At 36.2% G+C, this 20,373-nt stretch overlaps 1 protein-coding gene across 2 annotated transcripts in view; it reads left to right on the top strand.

Annotated features, from left to right (window-relative positions):
- The window catches only part of LOC134536015 (alpha-tocopherol transfer protein-like), a 342,792-nt gene extending 324,583 nt beyond the window's left edge, over window positions 1-18,209 (top strand). For both annotated transcript variants that reach the window (XM_063375510.1, XM_063375509.1), the window contains exons 3-7: window positions 4,568-4,724; window positions 7,888-8,143; window positions 10,548-10,658; window positions 12,957-13,059; window positions 16,513-18,209. In XM_063375510.1, coding sequence (XP_063231580.1) covers window positions 4,568-4,724; window positions 7,888-8,143; window positions 10,548-10,658; window positions 12,957-13,059; window positions 16,513-16,667 — 782 coding nt within the window. In that variant the 3' untranslated portion in view covers window positions 16,668-18,209. The remainder of the gene's footprint in view (window positions 1-4,567; window positions 4,725-7,887; window positions 8,144-10,547; window positions 10,659-12,956; window positions 13,060-16,512) is intronic.
- Window positions 18,210-20,373: the final 2,164 nt, after the last annotated feature.

Below are 20,373 nucleotides of genomic sequence, written 5' to 3'. Positions count from 1 at the left end.
GACGACTCTGAAGATTGGCGCAATGACTTACGCATTGGACATCAGTGTATTATACACTCATTTGTAACCATTCGTGACGCACCACGTCGAACGGCCAAACACCGGAATGAGAAAGTCAAATTCTGCCAATTAAAGGTTGATTGCAACGCTAAGTTATCTTGCAACCGTCAAAAGCTACAAGGATTTGTATTTTACGGCGATTATGCCGATACAATCTTAAACATCTCCAGGGTTCTGAGCAAGGATTACTTGAAGGTGTTTCTCGCGCGATCTAGATCCTTCCACTTCAGTACCACCATTTCGTATGCTTGCACTTTCTTATCACTGTCACTAAAGACTATACTCTCTCATTTTAACTTGCCACAAACGAGGGTAATTTTTCTATATAGTTCAATAAACTATCAAAAACACTTAGATCACAGACGGTCACTGTCTTTAAAAACAATACATTTAGAATGATGTTTGTTTGGGCCACCCTCAAACGAAAACTACGTTCTAAACGGAACGGAAGACGGAACGAGTGTCCGCACGCAACAACGTATCTCTGCGCGACGTACCGACTTGACTGTGCAGTTATCTGAGGTTTGAGATATTTTACTCAGTCTTTCGTCTCCGTGTTCCGTCTTTTCACAGGATTGCGCAGTTCGTAAAAGTGAGAAGTTTTCCTGTACGCACGCCACGTCTTACCCGCAACAATGTGAACTGCGTTGCCTAAAAACGTTGCGTGTGATTGGTTTTGTACGATAAGCGATACTATTTAATACAGTCGAATGGCTATGAAGTTTAATAATTACAAAAAAAATATTTTTAAAATGGAAATTGCCTGAAACAGTTAACGAAAAGCAGGGATATAAAGTTTCCTGTAGGAATTAAATCCCTGAAAGAACTTTATAAGTGCTTGGAAATAAAATATCCTCTCAGCCAATAAAAATCAACAGTATTACTGGCTTCTCGCAGCCAATGTCTGAGGTTGCTAGGCTTGTGGAACTGCTACTCTGAAGATGGCAGCTTCCATGTCAACGACAAAATTTGGTGAATTCTTGTCCATGGTTAGAACTCACAATTCAAGCAACCTCAGCGAAAATAATTTAATGAAGAAAATGTTGAATTTGATTTTTAAAATCTTAATTGGACGTGCAGGCTCGAATGGTCTGCAAATAAATGATTTTTAAAATAATTCCGAAGTATTTAAATTGGAAGAAATCTTACATAATGCTAATTATATTTAAAATGTTTCTTATGTCGATTATAAATTACTTATTCATAAATTACTTTTCTCTAGCCACATTCATAACATAACTTTTCTAAAAGAGCCAACTTAGATCACCTCTAACGCTGATAATTTACATAAAATAATACAGTTTTTGTTCTTATTAATGACCTCTAAATACGCTTGATAATTTAATTGTTAATAATATTTCTTTGAAAATAAGCTGCATAATAATCAACACAGCTTCCGGTTGAATGAAAATAATTTTTTCCCCTTTCGTATAATCACTTAAATCATTTACATAATCACAGGAAAATTTTATTATCTTTAAGTAGTAAGTACACCACTTACAGATGTTAAGTAGTGCATAATATAAATATGCTTTGAAAGTTGAGTTACAAAAAAAATCATCAGCTAGGCGTTTTTAGTAAGTTTTTTTCGCAGAGAACTCGCTTGACAATCGTTAAACCTATCCGGAAAATAAGAAATGATGACAGGTGATTGTCTTAGAGCTGAGATAATAAACATTCCGGGAACACGTTAAGTATATTCTTCCCAAGGCCACGTGCCTTCATATAAAAAACTGTAAAATATTCCACTTCAACTTTAAACGTTCTGTTTATTAACCAGCAGTTCTTTGACGTACTAGCAAGCTGCATATCATTAGCATTCAGATAACTTATTATCCTCTCAGACTTACTTCTTGTTACAGCCTTAGCTGCGTAACATTTAACCATAACTGTATGGAAACATGTAAAATTCGTCAATATTTTTACGGGACTGATAAGATTGATAAGGAACCAGGAGTTGGCGTAAATCAGAGAGTTGTACCATTTGCAAAATATTGGACTCACAAAATAATCGCAAACTTTCGCGATTATTTCCTGAATTTTATTGGATTGCGGGACTTGGCCGTGTCGAGGGCGAAGGTTTCGCCGACGTTTCGGTCGACATTGCAGTTGCCATCATCAGGGTGGCATCCTGCAATGATGACGGCGATTGCAGTGTCGACCGAAACGTCGGCGAAACCTTTGCCCTCGAAGTGACTAAATGTCCACAAGCCAAGAAATTTCATTGGACTCACCTTCAGGAAGAGTCAATTTCGAATTCCGGTCTGACCGTCCAGATTATGTCTTCCTGGGGCTTCCCCGAGGTCACTCCAACCGATTTGTACCCTAATTTCTTGATCTCGGCTAGGTTCGATTATTTCCCTGAACTGTTGTGAGTGTAAACTATGTTCGATTTTTTCCCCCCAGAACTGTTGTGTGTGTCCCTCTCCCATCGTCTTGTTGCCGAAGTAATGTAAAGAAGCCACAGAAAAAAACGTCAGTCTTGTGGCCAGTAGCACCATATGATTGCAAGCATGATCTTCTGTCGGAAACTGGATTGACCATGGTTCGGCCACATTTTCAGTTGCACCATGTGTCTCGAGCGCTGAACGAGGATCATTGGGAACTTGAAGATTAACCGACAAGTCGAGGCGGTAAATATTTACTCCCTTTCCGCCTCTTAGTGGTTGAATTTCGCAAAATGGCAAAATTTTGTTTGTTAGTATTCTTATGTTTATTATTGGTACACAATATCTTTGAAAAACTTCATTAGATTTGGAGGTATAATTACTTATTTTTAAACTATATTCACCCTTTTTTCACCCCCTTAGTGTGGAATTCTGTAGTTAATTATAGTCTAGTTCTTAAGATAACCAAAGACCTTACAAAAGAAATAATTTTCAATAAAATTTGCCAAGTAGTTTTCAATTGGTGCTGGAACAATCACGGGTTTTTTACAAAAAAAACAACTTATTTTTAGTTCTAATTAAGCCATTTCAAAAAATATTGTCATCATTTTATCCAATGTAGAACGAAAAAAAAAATTACTAGCATATTTTTTAAGTTAGCCACAGAAATTACTAATGAAAAAAGTTTTCATCAAAATCCGTCATGTAGTTTTCAATTTTTGCTGGAACAAACAGACTAACAGATAAATAATTTTAAACGATATATTTTAGTTCTATATAATGTAAATAGCCATTTACAATCATTTGTTCATCAATTCATCCATGTACAGACGTTTTAACTCAAACAGTTTTATTATTAGCATAGATTTTTTCTAATACAAGTATACAGTCACGGAAATGAAGTTTATTTTTAATTTAAACAATCGCGTGTCGTACGTTTATCGCAAGTGACGTTTGGTAAACATCTGGTGGTAATATTTTCAACCGATTCAGCAAGGCGAGAGGGCCATAGTGATAAATTTACAGCACCAGCACTTCGAAACAATAAATGACAAACAAAAAAAATGAGTAAGTGCGTTCGAGCCCTAAGAGTAATTTATAAGTGATCACTTTACCGTTGTATAGTATAGTTGTATAGTAGTTTTATTGTCCAAGTCGACTACAAAAATATAAAATTATATTGTACATGTAGTATAGGACTCGTCAAGAATATTAAACATTATGATTAGATACACATTTAAGTACAATCATATACACATAAACAAAAATAATAGTAAAAAAACAAATAATGTACATCATATAATAATAGTAATACATTTTTTAGCATAGTTTTGCTTTCATAAAATTTGTTGTAATAAGTTGTTGTTTTGTTGTTGTTGTTGTTGTTGTTGTTGTTGTCTGAGCCATCACCCACGTCATCTCCTGTTCTGGGTGAGGCTGGGACTGGGGGCACCTGGGTGGTGTATGTAAGGACGAGTATATCAGTGGATGCGGGGGCACTCTCGACGTTAGGGAAGGATGACCCCAGTGCCTGACTGGTGTTACCCAGTCCTACCTATCCCTCCCTGCGAACTGTAGACACCCCTCTCTACTCAGCGGCTCGTACGGACAGTCATGAAGTAATAATTGTTACCTTTGTCTATTTATGCCAATTTTTTTTATAACTAAAACTCAACTGTAGGAAATGTCAGGAAACGATGTTCAAGATGGTGCAGATACTGGCCACCGAAGAGAAACAATTTTTTTTTAACTCGTGTAAGGTCACTGCGAGAATTTCAAGGCGAGGCTAAATATTTGCATAATTACTCAAACGAGTGGACGTCAGCACTTTCACTCGTTCGCTAAAAATATCGATGCCACACATCAGACGGCAAAATACCATCGTGGGAAAGTTAAGTTACGCCCTACGGAAAAAAAAAGGCTGATTGCAACGTTAAGGTTTCTTTGCAACTGGCAGGAGCCACAAGGACTTGTACTTTGCGGGGGCGATTACGTCCAAACAAAATTTCATGAACACCTTAAAAACGTATGCAGCTGTCTTACGTACCGGGGGTCCAGTTCTCTCAATCCGTGGCGGGTGAAAGATATCCTGATAACACTGGATCTCACCGTTGTTACAGACGAACACCTTCATCTGTTCCTGCACAGCTGCTACGACGACGAGGAGAAGACCAAGAAGACCATCGAGTCTTACTTCACGATGAAGACCATGGCGCCGGAACTGTTCGCTAACAGGGACCCGCTGGGAGGCGACGTACAGCAAGCCCTCGACATCAGGTAGCCGTTAGAACTCGAAACTTCAGTCATTCCGCGCCTGTGTAACGTTCACGAAGTCAGGCAAATTGTAAAAGTCGCGGCTTTTTCTTTAAAAAAAATTGGTTGTCTGTAAAGTCGGTTTACGGACGATAGTTTAACGTGAAAACGTCATAACAAAACATTGATGAAATGATTGCATACTTTTATGAATGAAATTGAATAATTTTTATTGAATTACCACTGTTTTGTATGGATACAAAGAAGGAGTGAAATGAAATCTACAATTTAATTGATAAATTTACTTTTATTTGCACTCATTAATTCAAATATGTTTATTACTTTAACATAGAATAATTTCAACTATAACTTTTATACATGTTTGCTATTTAACTTCTTCCAATCTGTGTTATTCTGTTAAGGATAGGACGATGATAGGAAAAGTAGGAAACGAATGGGAGTGTTTCAAGTTTAATGTGCCTCGAAAAAGTCAAATCGATGTTTGTTCCAATCGAGTGGAAGAGAGATGCGGCGCAAACGTACAATGAGCGTAACGGGACAATGAGTCATCCTTTTTCGTGCGTGCAGCTGGCGTTCATCGATGTATTAGACGTCACGTCAAAAAATTATAAAATTCTAAATTTTGTTTTTTTTAACACTGCAGACGTTCCACTATGTGCCCTGTAAATGGCATCTCCAAATTCCTACAGTTTTCTGATAATTACTGTTTTTATTTTTTTTTATTTTTACATGATCATTAATGTAAGTATATTATTACAACAACATGAACTAAGTGGGAAGTGTACGTTGATAATGGAGTTTTAAAAAAATTTTAGTTCTACTTATATTTCTGGTGTTTATTCTGGTACAGGAGACGACGTTTCTTACATTTTGATTATTTGGAAACTGTTTTTTTTTACGTGAATTATTACTGCCTAATTGGTTTTCACTTCAAATGGATAACAAATTAGGGTAGTAAACAGTCTTGACCCTGGCCGTAACGTACTGCACAGCATGGCAACTGCCGCATCACTTAAAAGGCTGCATAGGAATTTTTGGAACGATATTTTACAGGGTAAATAGATAAACGTCTGTAATGATCAAACACACGCCATTATTAATTTTATAATCTGTTTTTACAGAAAAGCCGTCACTTTTACACTTATACCGAAAATTGTTTTAGGCAATATCCACTTATTTTCAAAACATAAATGGACATGTTTTTTTCACATTCGTTTTGAAATGCATACTGGGTGTCAATATATTTTAGGTTCTTGTAAAATATTTTACGTTCTTTACCTAATTAAGTCGTTGCGTTTTAATTCGAGCGCCAAATTCTCATTTATCTTCACGTTTATTAATCCAGGTCGGCGGTTTATACCGATTTCAGATCGATAGAACGGAAGCACATATGTTGAAAATCTCCGGATTTTATGCTATCGGTCAAGAAGATTTCTCAAAAATAATATTTTGATTTCATGATAATTTATTAGGCCGAAGGTGAAGTAGGACACGATATTAACTAAAGTTCTACATATTTAAAATGTTCCTTTTCAACAAATAAACAATTGTTACCTCAACAATATTTTTCAATGTAGAAAAAATTCGTAAGGACAGATTATTATTTATTTTATTTCACTTTTTTGAATGTGACAAAGTTGGGTGATACGCCTTCTCTTATGATTAACCACATTTGTAAATAAAATACTGTTGCATCAGCTTTTCAAAATAAGCAATTAAACAGAACAAAAAAAGATGATATGCCATAAAAAAACTTAAGCGCTTGTAAATTTTCAAAAACATAAAATCTTAAACAGATAAATATCACACCACAGACTGGGTTCGTATGTGCAACGCTGTGTTTTGTGAGGTCTGATTTTTTCCCGTACTTACAAAACTGTGTAAACAAAAAATGGCATACGTCAAAAAAAAAAAATTTAATCAGTAATTTTTCATTGATTTAAAGCTCAGTCTCAAACTCCGTGTTTATTATTTTTTTAGATATATTTCAAAGAAATTCTACCTATTGTAGCCGTTACCATGGTCGAATTCCAGAAAACTTTTATATAGTTTTCCGTTTCATGGTCCATACACCCCAAAACCATCGTCAACTCAAAAATTTATATATAATAATTTTGTGGACACGATAAATGCCGTAATTTTTCACAAATCACTTCCAAACTGATAAATAAAATATAAACAGGGAAAATTTCGGTCTATTTCGTTAATAGGGCAATATCCGACCTAAAGGGGTAGAAATGGAGAAGGTTTTTTTTTTTAAATCAGAAGAAACGTTATAACTACCATAATATTATGAATATCACATCCGTTTGAACGAAAAATAATATAATGCCAAAAACGTGTGTCTTAAAAATTTTTCTATACGACAAACCATAACTGCAAGGGGTGGAAAAAGCAAGGGTTGGAGGACAAAAAAAAATTAGTCTGTTAGTAGGCACACCATAGAATTCTTTCAGAGTGTTTGAAATTCTTATAATTTTATCGAAAACTTTTTTTATGATACAATTTTTGTTTGCTGTAGTCAACAAGTAGACAAAGGTAATATTAATGCCATGTCGACCCAAAATATTTATCAGGGAAGCTTTATTTTGTAAGTAGTATCACAACAGTTGAAATTGCAAGATGGTCAGGCTTAATCCTCCTTTAAAGCATTTTTTTTTTCTAAATTTTTAACTCGGCACCTCCCTTGAACTTCTTGTCCTGCCGCAAATAATCATCACAGAGGAAAAGGTTTGTTTGAATCAAACAAATGTTTGTTTATATATGGGGAAACAAATATTTACTTGGTGGAACAAAATATTTCGTTAGTTTAATCAAACTCGGTAAGTAACAAAAATAATTTTTTACACCTAACCAAATACACATTTGAGTTGACGAAATCATTATGTTTGGTCAACACAATCTTTCCTACCACAAATTATTTTTTTTTTTTGAACTAACAAAATTTATTTATTTATTTCGCCATATATAAACAAATATTTTGTTGAGGCAAACAAACCTTTCTCTCAGTGTGTGTGTGTGTGCGTATTTTCTTCATCTCTTTTGCACCCACACTATGTGAACATCTGTTGAAAATACTAGAGACAAGATTTAAAAAAATAAGCAAAGAAGGCGTCTGTTTCGGCGAAAGGAAAAGCCTGAGACGGAGGGCTTGCGCGCTGTCCAGCGAGATGATCCAGATGACCGCCAAGACGCCGGAGGGCTACAGGGTGCTCGTGTACCGGCTGAGCGACGCAGCCGCCAGCAAGTACTCCATGCTGGCGGTCGCCAAGACGTTCTTGATGGTGAACGACCTGTTGCTGTCCGCGGAGGGCGCGCTGTGCCCCGGATACGTGTCCGTGTTCGACATGAAGGGCTTCTCGCTGGGCCACCTCGCGCGCCTCTCGCCCTCCGTCCTCGGCAAGCTCATGTACTACATCCAGGTGGGTGCACGTAGCTGTATCCAGGTGCACTACGCCCAGGTGAATTACATTCAGGTGCACTACGCCCAGGTGCACTACATTCAGGTGGGTGTTCAACAAGGTTTCCTACATCCAGGTGTACTATATCCAGTAGAGCTACTTCCAGATGTACTACTTCCAGGTGTATTACATCCAGTAGAGCTACATCCAGGTCTATTTCATCCATGAGAGCTACATCAAGGTCTGCTACATCCAGGAGAGCTACATCCAGGTATATTACATCCAGGTGTACTACATCCATGTGTACTACACCAGGTGTATTACATCCAGGTGTACTACACCAGGTGTATTACATCCAGGTCTATTACATCCAGGAGAGCTACATCCAGGTATATTACATCCAGGTGTACTAAACCAGGTGTATTACATCCAGGTCTATTACATCCAGTAGAGCTACATCAAGGTCTATTGCATCCAGGAGAGCTACATCAAGGTCTATTTCATCCATGAGAGCTACATCAAGGTCTGCTACATCCAGGAGAGCTACATCCAGGTATATTACATCCAGGTGTACTACATCCATGTGTACTACACCAGGTGTATTACATCCAGGTGTACTACACCAGGTGTATTACATCCAGGTCTATTACATCCAGGAGAGCTACATCCAGGTATATTACATCCAGGTGTACTAAACCAGGTGTATTACATCCAGTAGAGCTACATCAAGGTCTATTGCATCCAGGAGAGCTACGTCCAGGTATATCACATGCAGGTGTACTACATCCAGGTGTACTACACCAGGTGTATTACATCCAGGTCTATTACATCCAGTAGAGCTACATCAAGGTCTATTGCATCCAGTAGAGCTACATCAAGGTCTATTTCATCCATGAGAGCTACATCAAGGTCTGCTACATCCAGGAGAGCTACATCCAGGTATATTACATCCAGGTGTACTACATCCATGTGTACTACACCAGGTGTATTACATCCAGGTGTACTACACCAGGTGTATTACATCCAGGTCTATTACATCCAGGAGAGCTACATCCAGGTATATTACATCCAGGTGTACTAAACCAGGTGTATTACATCCAGTAGAGCTACATCAAGGTCTATTGCATCCAGGAGAGCTACGTCCAGGTATATCACATGCAGGTGTACTACATCCAGGTGTACTACACCAGGTGTATTACATCCAGGTCTATTACATCCAGTAGAGCTACATCCAGGTATATTACATCCAGCTGTGCTACATACAGGTGAGTATACTACATACATCCAAATGGGTGTACTACATCAATTTTTGTGCACAACGTACAGGTGGGTACACTACATACAGGTGGGTTTACTGAATCCTGGTGCACTACATGCAGGTAGGTGTACTACATCCATATGATTGTCACCTGGGGTGGTTCCCAAAAGGAGTGAGGGGAAAGACCCTAAAATTGCATAAGGGATCACTGGATGAAATTAATTCAGAAATAATTTTTTTTTTCGGTTGTAAACAAACTTTGATACTCAGTTGCCAAAGATATCACTTGTAAAACTACAAGGTAGAGCTTTGTAATTTTACAAAGCATTTATTTTATTTCAAAAGTATTTGTAAATGACAAGAACTATACTACTTGACAATATTTTTTTAGATAAAGTCAGTACAAATTATTCAACATGGATGGTGGCTTTAAAATTGTAGGCGAAGCACAACAGATAAAAACATATTTAATAATTCGCCATAAAGCAAGTATTGTGACTGTTTCTAAAACTTCAATAAAAATTATGTTTTTTTATTTTAATTTTTTTCATTTTTATTTTCTAGGGGGTTTAACGAATCGATGTCAATGATTATGTTTCATAGCGAGCGCTACGTGATAAAATTGGCCAGTGATGGTTGTGTTTGGAATAAAATAAACGTGGATACAAAAATTCATAAATTAAAAATATTAATAAAAATTTTATATTTATACCGAATTCAAATTTTATTTTATTTAATGTAATTTTAAAATTTAATTTTAGGATTGAGTATGTTCATTTAATTGTTTTTGAATACAAAGTCATATTTACAGAACATTAACATGCAGAACATTATAATACCATGTTTTCCTAATTCTACCAGACAGTCCGGGCAGGTAATACTGGGTTTAAAACCAGAGTCCACTATAATTTTGTCATGCACCATGCATTTTGCTCATTACAGTGAAAAAATACATGTCAAGACTTGAAATTGTGTTGCTAAACGCGTAGCATAGATAATAATTTTTGTCGGAATTATTGACATTTCTAGCGAAAGTACTACATCTTAGATTCATCGCAGATATTCTGATTGTTTATCTCCGACACCAAACTCACTAATAAAATATGTACAATTATGTTAATTGTATGCTTTAAGCTACATTAAAAAAGAACCACTGTTTTGTTGCAGGAATGTCACCCTGTCAGACTCAAAGGAATTCACATAATCAACACGGTTAGTTTCATGGACAAGGTGCTTGCATTACTAAAACCTTTCTTGCACAACGAGTTACTTCAAATGGTGAGTAAATATCATTTAAATATGATGCCTTGGTTTTTTATTTTCAGGATATTTTCGTTTTGTTTTCACGGGGTACTTCATTCCCCTAACGCATTATCATCTCACTGCCTTTCTAATGACCTCGATGTTGAAGGGATGTTTCCCCTAGAATATTAATTAATTTTCATCCTCAATAAGTGTTGCTTTGCTTGGGTGATTATATATATGTGTGTGCGTGTAAGATATAAGCCAATTAAATCCTCAAATACCATCAAATCCTTAAAAATATTATAGGATCTAAAGTCAATTTAAAAAATTCAACACTGATAGGTAAACTCTGAAGTTTACTAGGCCAATTTTTTTTCTTCATACGTATCCTGTTATCACTCCTCAAGATATTGTACTTTTAACATGTCATATATAAATAAAATATAATATGTATTAACTATGGAAACATAATTTATGAAACAAACATTCAAATGATTGAAGGTGTCAACACCATAGCTTTTTATTTATTTATTTTTATTTCTTGACGTGTGTTATTTTCTTTTTGACCCTTGAGATACAGATTTTGATTCAAGAGGTGTATTCAAGAGGTTTATGTTTGGGATTCGAACTCGAGATTTGGTCAAGTTGATCGCTTGCCCGTCAAACAGCCTCTTGTCTGCAACGCACTTGTGTGGTACTGACTTAGTGACCGTCACTTTATTTATTGTAAATGAATAAAAATTCCAAGTTCTCTGCATACAACTATGTACCGACTTGTTCATGCTTAAACTTTTTTATCACCTAGGTAATATCCAATATGATGTTTTTAAAAAAAAAACGAAGCTTCAATTTATGGCTGTAAATGCGCTTAAATGCTGTTCATAATCAAGCATTTTTTTATCTTAGAATTGAAAATGGATTAGTGAATTGATAGATTACATTATAAATTTATGTTTGATAACTCAAAAGTTTTCGGTCATGTAATTGACAAAACCATCTCTGCACTTCTGGAATAAACATCACCGTCGAAAACATTTGCTCATAGGAAAATATAATGTCTCAGATCTTAATGTTCAACATTATTTCGGGAGTATTCTAGTGAGATTCGTCACTGTATGTTTCTTTTTGATGTGCGAACATCTTAGCTCTGGTCATACCGCATTTAGGAGTGATTTCGTGAAAAGGAACGGAAGTCAAGGGACGGAAATGTGTAAACAAGATGGTGGACCCACATGTAGCAACATAAACCCGCGTACAGTCACTTTGTAAATATTAGGGTCCATACTAAAACGTATAGGTGTGCCAAATGTAACTTCGAGATAGTGAAAATACCCTGGAATATATTTGCTAAACCTAAATAGGAATAGTTAAAATTTAATTCCACGTTTTAAAATAAGCAATAAAACTGGTATTCCCTTGCTACATGTACACGAGCTCGGTAGCAAAGCGATAGAACGTGCGCCTGTTAACCTCAATATCGTGGTTCGAATTGTCACTGGAGATTTTTTTTTTTTTCCTTTTTTTAATAACATTAAAAATATTATGTAATGATCAAGTGGAATCAGCTCAATAAGGTTAAAGTTTGTTTCTATTAATTATTTTGAGACTGATTTCCATCGTTTAAGCAAAAGCAAATACACAAACAAGTATTATTGTTGTTATAATATGTGTTTAGGTTGATATTTCAGTAATACCGCAAAAGTATAAATTCTAACGTGTGAGGAAACTTTAAAATATTACATTTTTAGGGAATTTTTTAACCAGATAGATCGTATTTTAATGAAATTCCTTGTCGAAAATTGCGTTCAATGCAGGGGTTTAAGATTATTTCAAGTCTTTTTTCGCTTTATTGGAGCCGCTTCTAATTTTTCGAATTTATTTTTGTTCCGTGCTGCCATCTACGGGGAAAGTATGTGTGTGATCCGCGTGCAAAAATGTTGTGATTTGAATAACGATTATTTTATTTATCAGTAAACTTATGACACTCTGCATTATTTTAATGAAAAATATTTTCGTGTTTGCGTTTTAGTATTACAAGTTTATTTTCAAGATGAAGAACATGAGAACACGTGAATTTGCTCGTTACTGAGGTTAGATGTTTGCACATCATTGGCTAGCACTGTAACACTCGCATCACGTTTCCCAGTAAAATCTGTAACAATCACTTGAATAACATTTTTACCAAATGAAAGTTGTACCTTAGCATCACGCTCATTCCAACTTCATTGTGCTGGAAGTTATGCTTGTTTCGAGTTGCACTTTCAGAAATGGTTTACAAAACGTCGCAGTGAGCAACCAGATCAACTCAGACATCAACCTTGCGTGTTGCAGTTTCACTTCCATGGATCAGCGGAGACTTTAAAGGACTTCATGTCGATAGATATCTTGCCGGAGGAGTACGGCGGCAAAGAGAGACCTGTGCGTGAGCTACACGGTAAGCGACCGAACTGTTTTAACACTTCTTCTGTCACTTGCTAAGATACCTGTTTATGCAGGGGATCTTTAAGAGGGAGATACAGGAACAGAACGATTCCACATAATATTCAACCGTTTTTGTGGCATAACAAAGTTATTATCGTTTCGCATTGAAAATTTGTTTTGATTAAGGCCTAGATCACACAATAAGGGCTTTGTAAAGATCATACTGTTGACAGTATTATAATATTTGTTGTCATTTCCAGATTGATCTTGCACTTTCTCATTAAATATCTCATGAAAAAAAAAATATTTAATAAAAGGAACTCTTGAAGTTTAAGATGTGCTCCTTCAGCCAGCGTGATAATGAAAACTATTAGTCAAAAAAAGAGTTTTAATTTTAATCTAATTCCTGACTTCTTACAACGTGTAACGTATAGCATTTCCCAATCCTTTTGGGGTCACGGCATCCATACCAAAAATTGCTGAAATCGGTGGCACACTTCAAATATTTTTTGAACATCGTTATCTTTATATGTATTTTTTTCATATACCGTAGCGTTTGATAATAGTTATGTTAAAAATTGATATAAAATACTAACATAATGTTTTATATTTTTTTTTACTAGAATTATTTACAGCAGTTGGGAAACCATATGGCACAGATACCAAACAAACAATGAAACATCGTATATAATGTAAATTTATAGCAAAAAATGCATCGCTATTGCTCTTAAACATACAGTAATGATGTAGAAGTTCATGATGATTCATGAGGAATTACCGCCACTAAGATACTACATAGGTCACATACATGTGTATCCCATCCCCATATATTTGCAGAGTAATATGCAATGCTAAAATATTATGAATAGAATAGCAACCTATCCAAAGATAAATACGACAACCCTTTTTTGGTCTACCAACATACCCAGCAAGAAGGTAACAAATCTGCGCCACTCAACAATCGACAGTTCTTTGTTGTCCTGATGTCACACGCCTCTCAGCGCACTCCGGTGTCGAGGCCATGAAACAGTTTCGAACCTCCATATAAACTCCATATAAACTCCATATAAACTCTGCCGGGTGCGGGTTCAAAGATTCGTCCGTCCATTATGCTTCCTATAATTTTTTTTTGACATATAACTTTACTTACTTGAAGGAAATTATCAATTAAATAAATATGAACAAACGATTAAAGCTGCCTTTTTTAAATTTCAAATAACAACCATAAAAAGGAACGAAAGGTCTACTTCCTAAAATAATAAAAGAAAGTTAAATATTTTTATTGAAGTAAAAAAGGGCGTTTAGGCGCATTATGGAAAAATTATGAAAGTGAATTTTTACAATGCGTGCGCAACATGTAACAAAATGTTTACAGGAAGATGGCACACTCACATGTATGAACATAAAACCATATAAAGTATCTTTCATAAAAATTAGGGAACATTTCAAACGTATTGGTGGGCCAATTGCAACATTATGATTATGAAAATATCCTGAAATATATTTGGTAAACTAAAATAAGTCAATGTAAAGAGTAATATCAATTTTTAAAAAACCTAAAGATACCATTATAATTCAAATTCTCCTTAATGTTTTCTGTCAGGCTTCATAGCGCAGTGGATATATTGCGCGGTTCATTAAAATAAGGCACATTGTGGGAAACTCGGCATAGGGAAAATATTTACTTTTTTGAAATTACAGACTACTGGATTATACAAATTGTGCTTAAAGCAAGTTTGCATGAATTTATCTTATTTGTTTATCGAATTTATATAATATTAAATACATAGTTCAGTCAGTTTGATTATTTCATACTAGGTAGGCCTAAATCATCTATTTTTAATTAAGATAATATTAAAACAATTACTTTTGTTAGGAGATGAATTTCCTTGAATTCGCATAAGGTTAAATATTATAATGATACAACTCTCTTTTAATAATTAACCATTTATAGTCATCTTAACGTGTGCGGAAACTGTAAAGTATTAACTGAAATAATCCCTCCCTGGCAGAGGTGTATAAAATCGTTGGGGTGAATTTTTGACGTGACAACGTCTCATAAATCGATGAACGCCGGCTGCACGCACGAAAAAGGATGACTCATTGTCCCGTTACGCTCATTGTACGCTTGCGCCGCATCTATCTCTCTTCCACTCGATTGGAACAACCATCGATTTGACTTTTTCGAGGCACATTAAACTTGAAACACTCCTATTCGTTTCCTACTTTTCCTATCATCGTCCTATCGTTAACAGAATAACACAGATTGGAAGAAGTTAAATAGCAAACATGTATAAAAGTTATAGTTGAAATAATCTGTTCGTTAAAGTAATAAACATATTTGAATTAATGAGTGCAAATAAAAGTAAATTTATCAATTAAATTGTAGATTTCATTTCACTCCTTCTTTGTATCCATACAAATTAGTGATCATTCAATAACAATGATTCAATTTTATTCATAACAGTATGTAATCATTTCATCAATGTTTTGTCATGACGTTGTCACGTTAAACTATCGTCCGTAAACCGACTTTACAGACAACCAATTTTTTTTAATTATTATTTGACTCTCTAGGTAGTGGTGTGCCTTGTCGTTCACGTCCCGGTCTAAAATTGCACGGAAACGGAGACGGACATCACGGAACAGATTTTCTACAACAGTACGCAGACCAAGACAGACCCGAACGGGTTGGTTTGGCAATGCTAGGCTCTTCCATTTGCGTTTCTCCGCGCGGCCAATAGAAGCCAAGTACTTGCTTGCAAAAATTGTTTCACGTGCAAGAATATCTAGTGCTCTATTATTTCTTAGCCGTTTATTTTTTAATTATATATCTAAATTCTGCCCGTACTACTTGAAGCACATTATTATATTTTTTTTAAATTTAAATTCATATTAATTTCTCAACCTTTGTTGCCATTTTTTACGTTTCCGTGTATTGTAGAAGCAGCAGGCGCGTGAGTGTGTTGAAGGGGTCGTTACCACAACGACGCCGAAATACCATAACGCCGAATGTCAAAATTGACCACAACGCCGACAGCTAGAAAACTGCTGTGTACCACAACGCCGAAATATAACAACTGAATGAATTTGTGTGTGTTTCTTGAATGTAGGCTACCTTAGTGCCGAAATACCACAATCAAACCTAACCTTACCTAGCCTAACCTAACCTAACCTAACCTTACCTAGCCTAATGTAACCTAACCTAGCGTAATATACCCTAACCTAACTTAACCTAGTCTATCCTAGCCTAGCCTAACCTAGCCTAATCTAACCTAACCTAGTCTAACCTAACCTAACCTTTGTGGCAGTCCTGCAATGACATTTTTCGGCGTTAGTGTATTTCGGCGTTGTGGCGCGTGAGTGTGTTGAAGGCGCCGGGTGACATCGCAAGTCCCAGCCGCCGGGCGCTACTGGGCGCTACTGGGCGCTACTGGGCGCTGCTGGAGCTCGCCTCCTGTTGCAGCCGACCTGCGGCGCCTGATGGAGACCCGCTACGCCGACTGGTTCGTGCTGGAGGAGCAGCTGAGGACGGACGAGGCTAAGAGGGTGGGCAAGTCGCCCGTGCCGGACCACATGTTCGGCGTCGAAGGCTCGTTCAGGAAGCTCGACATCGACTAGACCCGCCTCCCTAGTTCCCGAGCAGGGGGCGTCATGTGGCATGGTCATAGAGACCCGGAAAATTCGCGGGTTCAACGACCTCCAGGATAGACTCCACACACTCGGACAAATGCCAACTGTTCATTGGCTGCTGACTTGTGAGTCGTCTCGACTGGATGGCCTGTGATTCGGCACTTCTATGAGTGATGGGTCTCTAATTGGCCCTCAGTCATCCAGATTAACAGTGAACCAATGACAGAAGCAACACTAAGGTATAATTATTTGAATTTTAGCATAACACGAAATGAACCCGCGAATTTTCCGGGTCTCTAGGCATGGAACACCTACCAGTTAAATGAAGAATCAGAAATTTTATGCTAAATTTTTTTCCCCCTCAAACGGCTATTTATAACGCATTTCTGAAGTCATTTCTAAAATTTAATAAAAAATTAAACACAGTACGCAAACATTATAAAATGTTAAATGATTCATTTTTTCACTGAAGAAAAAAAATTTGAACCAACTCCATAGGTTACACGTGGACTGGAGTAGATTACATTTGGTTGCCTCAATTATTTTTTTTTTTTTTTTAAGTTGTATGAGGGATTCTGTGTAAAGGGAAAAATAGGTGGAGGGGTGGGGACAGTTTCCCCTATCGTCGCTCCCATTGGTCCATCGCTTCACGTCCGGACACGATCAACGTTTCACAGCATTTTCACTAGCGCAAGACGGGGTTTAATTTAAAAAAAGTTGAACTTCGAGTAATTCAATCCAAACGGCTTCAATCGCACTTTCCGATAAGCATTCACACAAGCGCGGTGTAGTAAGTATCGGCAATAATTCGCTATTGGTTAAACTCTTTCTCAGTACTGTGATACGTTTTTCAGCCAATCTACTTAGTCATTTTGTATTTAATTACGTGCGTGCACAATACTGTGTTTTTTCATGTTCATACCATATAGTACCGCCATAAACATCACGGCACACTTTCCGAAGAAAGGGAAAATAATTATTTAATCATACGATGTAGTAATTTAAGCTATATAATTAGTTTTATTTGTAAATCTTGATAACTTTTTCCTTTATGATAACACTCAACAAACTACAGCTGCATTAATGTTTCGGAGTTAGGTTTATGCCCGTTTCAGCCAGACCACTGTGCTTGATTGGTATTTTGTAAGTGTTTATCATTGTAATCATCCATGTTTAAATGTTTGTATCGATTGTAGCCCAGTGAGTGGACGCGTGTGATGTGTACATTATAGAGTATATAATTGGTACTTTGGAAAAGTACATAATTGTTTAAATATAAACCTGAAAGTCTCAAACTAATGTTAATCATTAAATTTTACTTAGCTGTGTTGTTAGTACTGGTAAAATAGTACCAAAAACCCTACGAAAAAAATGGGTCCGTTGATGATGTATGACAATGAATTTTCGTTGTCATGAGAAATAAGAATAAAAAGAGTCAATAAAAAAGTGCTATAAAATTTTCAAGGGTGGTTATATCGGCCTTTTTTTTTTTTTGTTTCCGTTCAACAAAGCGTCCGAAAATACTAAAAAAAAAAGAAGTCTCACCCCAATTTTTTTCTCTGTTTTAAAACCAACATTTTTCCCTTCTCCCAAAAAAAAAAGGGTGCGTGTACTAATGTACGCGCGTTAGAAGTTAAACTTACTTTTGTTAGTAAAAAAATAACTTTAGATTTAGATGCAAATAGTTAATCTAGGTACATAAAATACTAAACGAACCTGAGTGATATTATGTTTATTGTACTATTACATAAGTACATTATGCTTACTGAAACTTAACTTTTAATATTTTATTTCAAATGCATAGAGAAAAGGGACACTTTTCCATACTACAGATATAATACCTACTTCTTTGGAAATATATATCTATGCATTTTTTTTAGTGTCATATTTTGTAATTGTTTATATGTGTATTTTAACAGCTACGTTTTAATTTTTTAATCAAAATTGCAGTAATTTTTATGTTAGAAATTATATTGTGCTAGCTAGCACACGCACACCGAACACACATGCACACACCCGCACGTACACGCACATGAACACTCACACGCACACACACGCACACACGCACACGCGCGCGGAGGTTAGGAATATCACATATCTTTCAATACAATACTTGCGCTAGTGAAGCCACGGTTAGTAAGTTCGTTCAGTACATGAATTCATAATCCTGATTTATTATTTTTGACGTGACAACGTCTAATAAATCGATGAACTCCGGCTGCACGCGCGAAAAAGTGTCCCGTTACGCTCAGTGTACGCTTGCGCCGCATCTATCTCTCTTCCACTCGATTGGAACAACCATCGATTTGACTTTTTCGAGGCACATTAAACTTGTAACACTCCCATTAGCTTCCTACGTTTCCTATCATCGTCCTATCCTTAACAGAATAACACAGATTGGAAGAAGTTAAATAGCAAACATGTAAAAAAGTTTGTAGTTAAAATAATCTCTTCGTTAATTAATAAATATATTTGAATTAATGAGTGCAAATAAAAGTAAATTTATTAATTAAATTGATGATTTCATTTCACTCCTTCTTTGTATCCATACAAAATAGTGATAATTCAATAAAAATGATTCAATTTCATTCATAAAAGTATGCAATAATTTCATGAATGTTTTGTTATGACGTTGTCACGTTAAACTATCGTCCGTAAACCGTCTTTAAAGACAACCAATTTTTATTGATTCGTATTGACTTCCTCGTTGAGTATTTTTTCGTGTATTCCCCAAGAGTCGATCTCGGTACAGTTGTCAGCGTAGGTCATATTTTCGAATCCCACTTGAGCCATGTTCATAATTAGCGTAGTGAGTTTGTTAGGTGTACTCTTCTCTAAAAAAAAAAAAAAAAATTAATCTTTAGGGTGATTGATGACTCGAAGTATTGTGTGGGTTGGTATGTATGCATCTGTGTAAAGTTTCAAAACATCTCACGACTGGTGCCCCTACTGCGCACGCCCGCTTGGAGAATCGATACCCAAGACTAGCGTGCTGCCGCACTGCCGCGACATCTGTTCGGTTATGATCAAACTAACATCTGCTTCACTGCCCCCTAGATAGAGTGCACTTCCTGTCACAGATGAACCAAGTACGCTACAAACACAAGTTTAGCGTAATGTCAAAAAAAAAAAAGAATGTACTAGTGATGGATTTAAACAGTACAGAAAAATAAAAGTACACACCACACACTATACACATTTAAAATTAAACAAAAAGTTTTAAAACGCTGAAGGTGCGTAGCGAAATATCCGTGTTAAAATTTTGGGGGCGCGGAAGAATACCTTACTAGAAGACTACCATAATGTCAGTATTCCGCCTGGCCTCTTCGAAAAAGGCGGAAAAGTACCATAACGGAAAGACGGATATCTGCCATAATTTCGTATACACTCTATTGAAAGAAAAGAGTACAGCGGCATTGCCCTCGAAGTAGTGTATAGAATACTCGGTAGGTAGCGCTGTCAACCGTCTAGCTGTTTCTCAGATTAACTTTAAATCTTACAGATAGTTGCAATTAGAAATAATGTCCAGATCGCGGACGAGAAGAAAGAAATGTTTCCAAAAATTATGTATAGGGAGCAGCACTGTATTCTTATTACGACGATTTTAAAAAAAATACATATGGTAGTTTTCCATGCATGAAGGAGAATTCTGCCAAATTTCTTATACATTCTACGGATTGAGGAAAACGGCTTT

This window comes from Bacillus rossius, chromosome 10 (genome assembly GCF_032445375.1).
Source record: "Bacillus rossius redtenbacheri isolate Brsri chromosome 10, Brsri_v3, whole genome shotgun sequence".
In the NCBI taxonomy this organism is placed as follows: Eukaryota; Metazoa; Arthropoda; class Insecta; order Phasmatodea; family Bacillidae; genus Bacillus; species Bacillus rossius.
The sequence above is the reverse complement of the archived record's forward strand: the minus strand, read 5'-3'. Positions and strand labels throughout refer to the sequence as shown.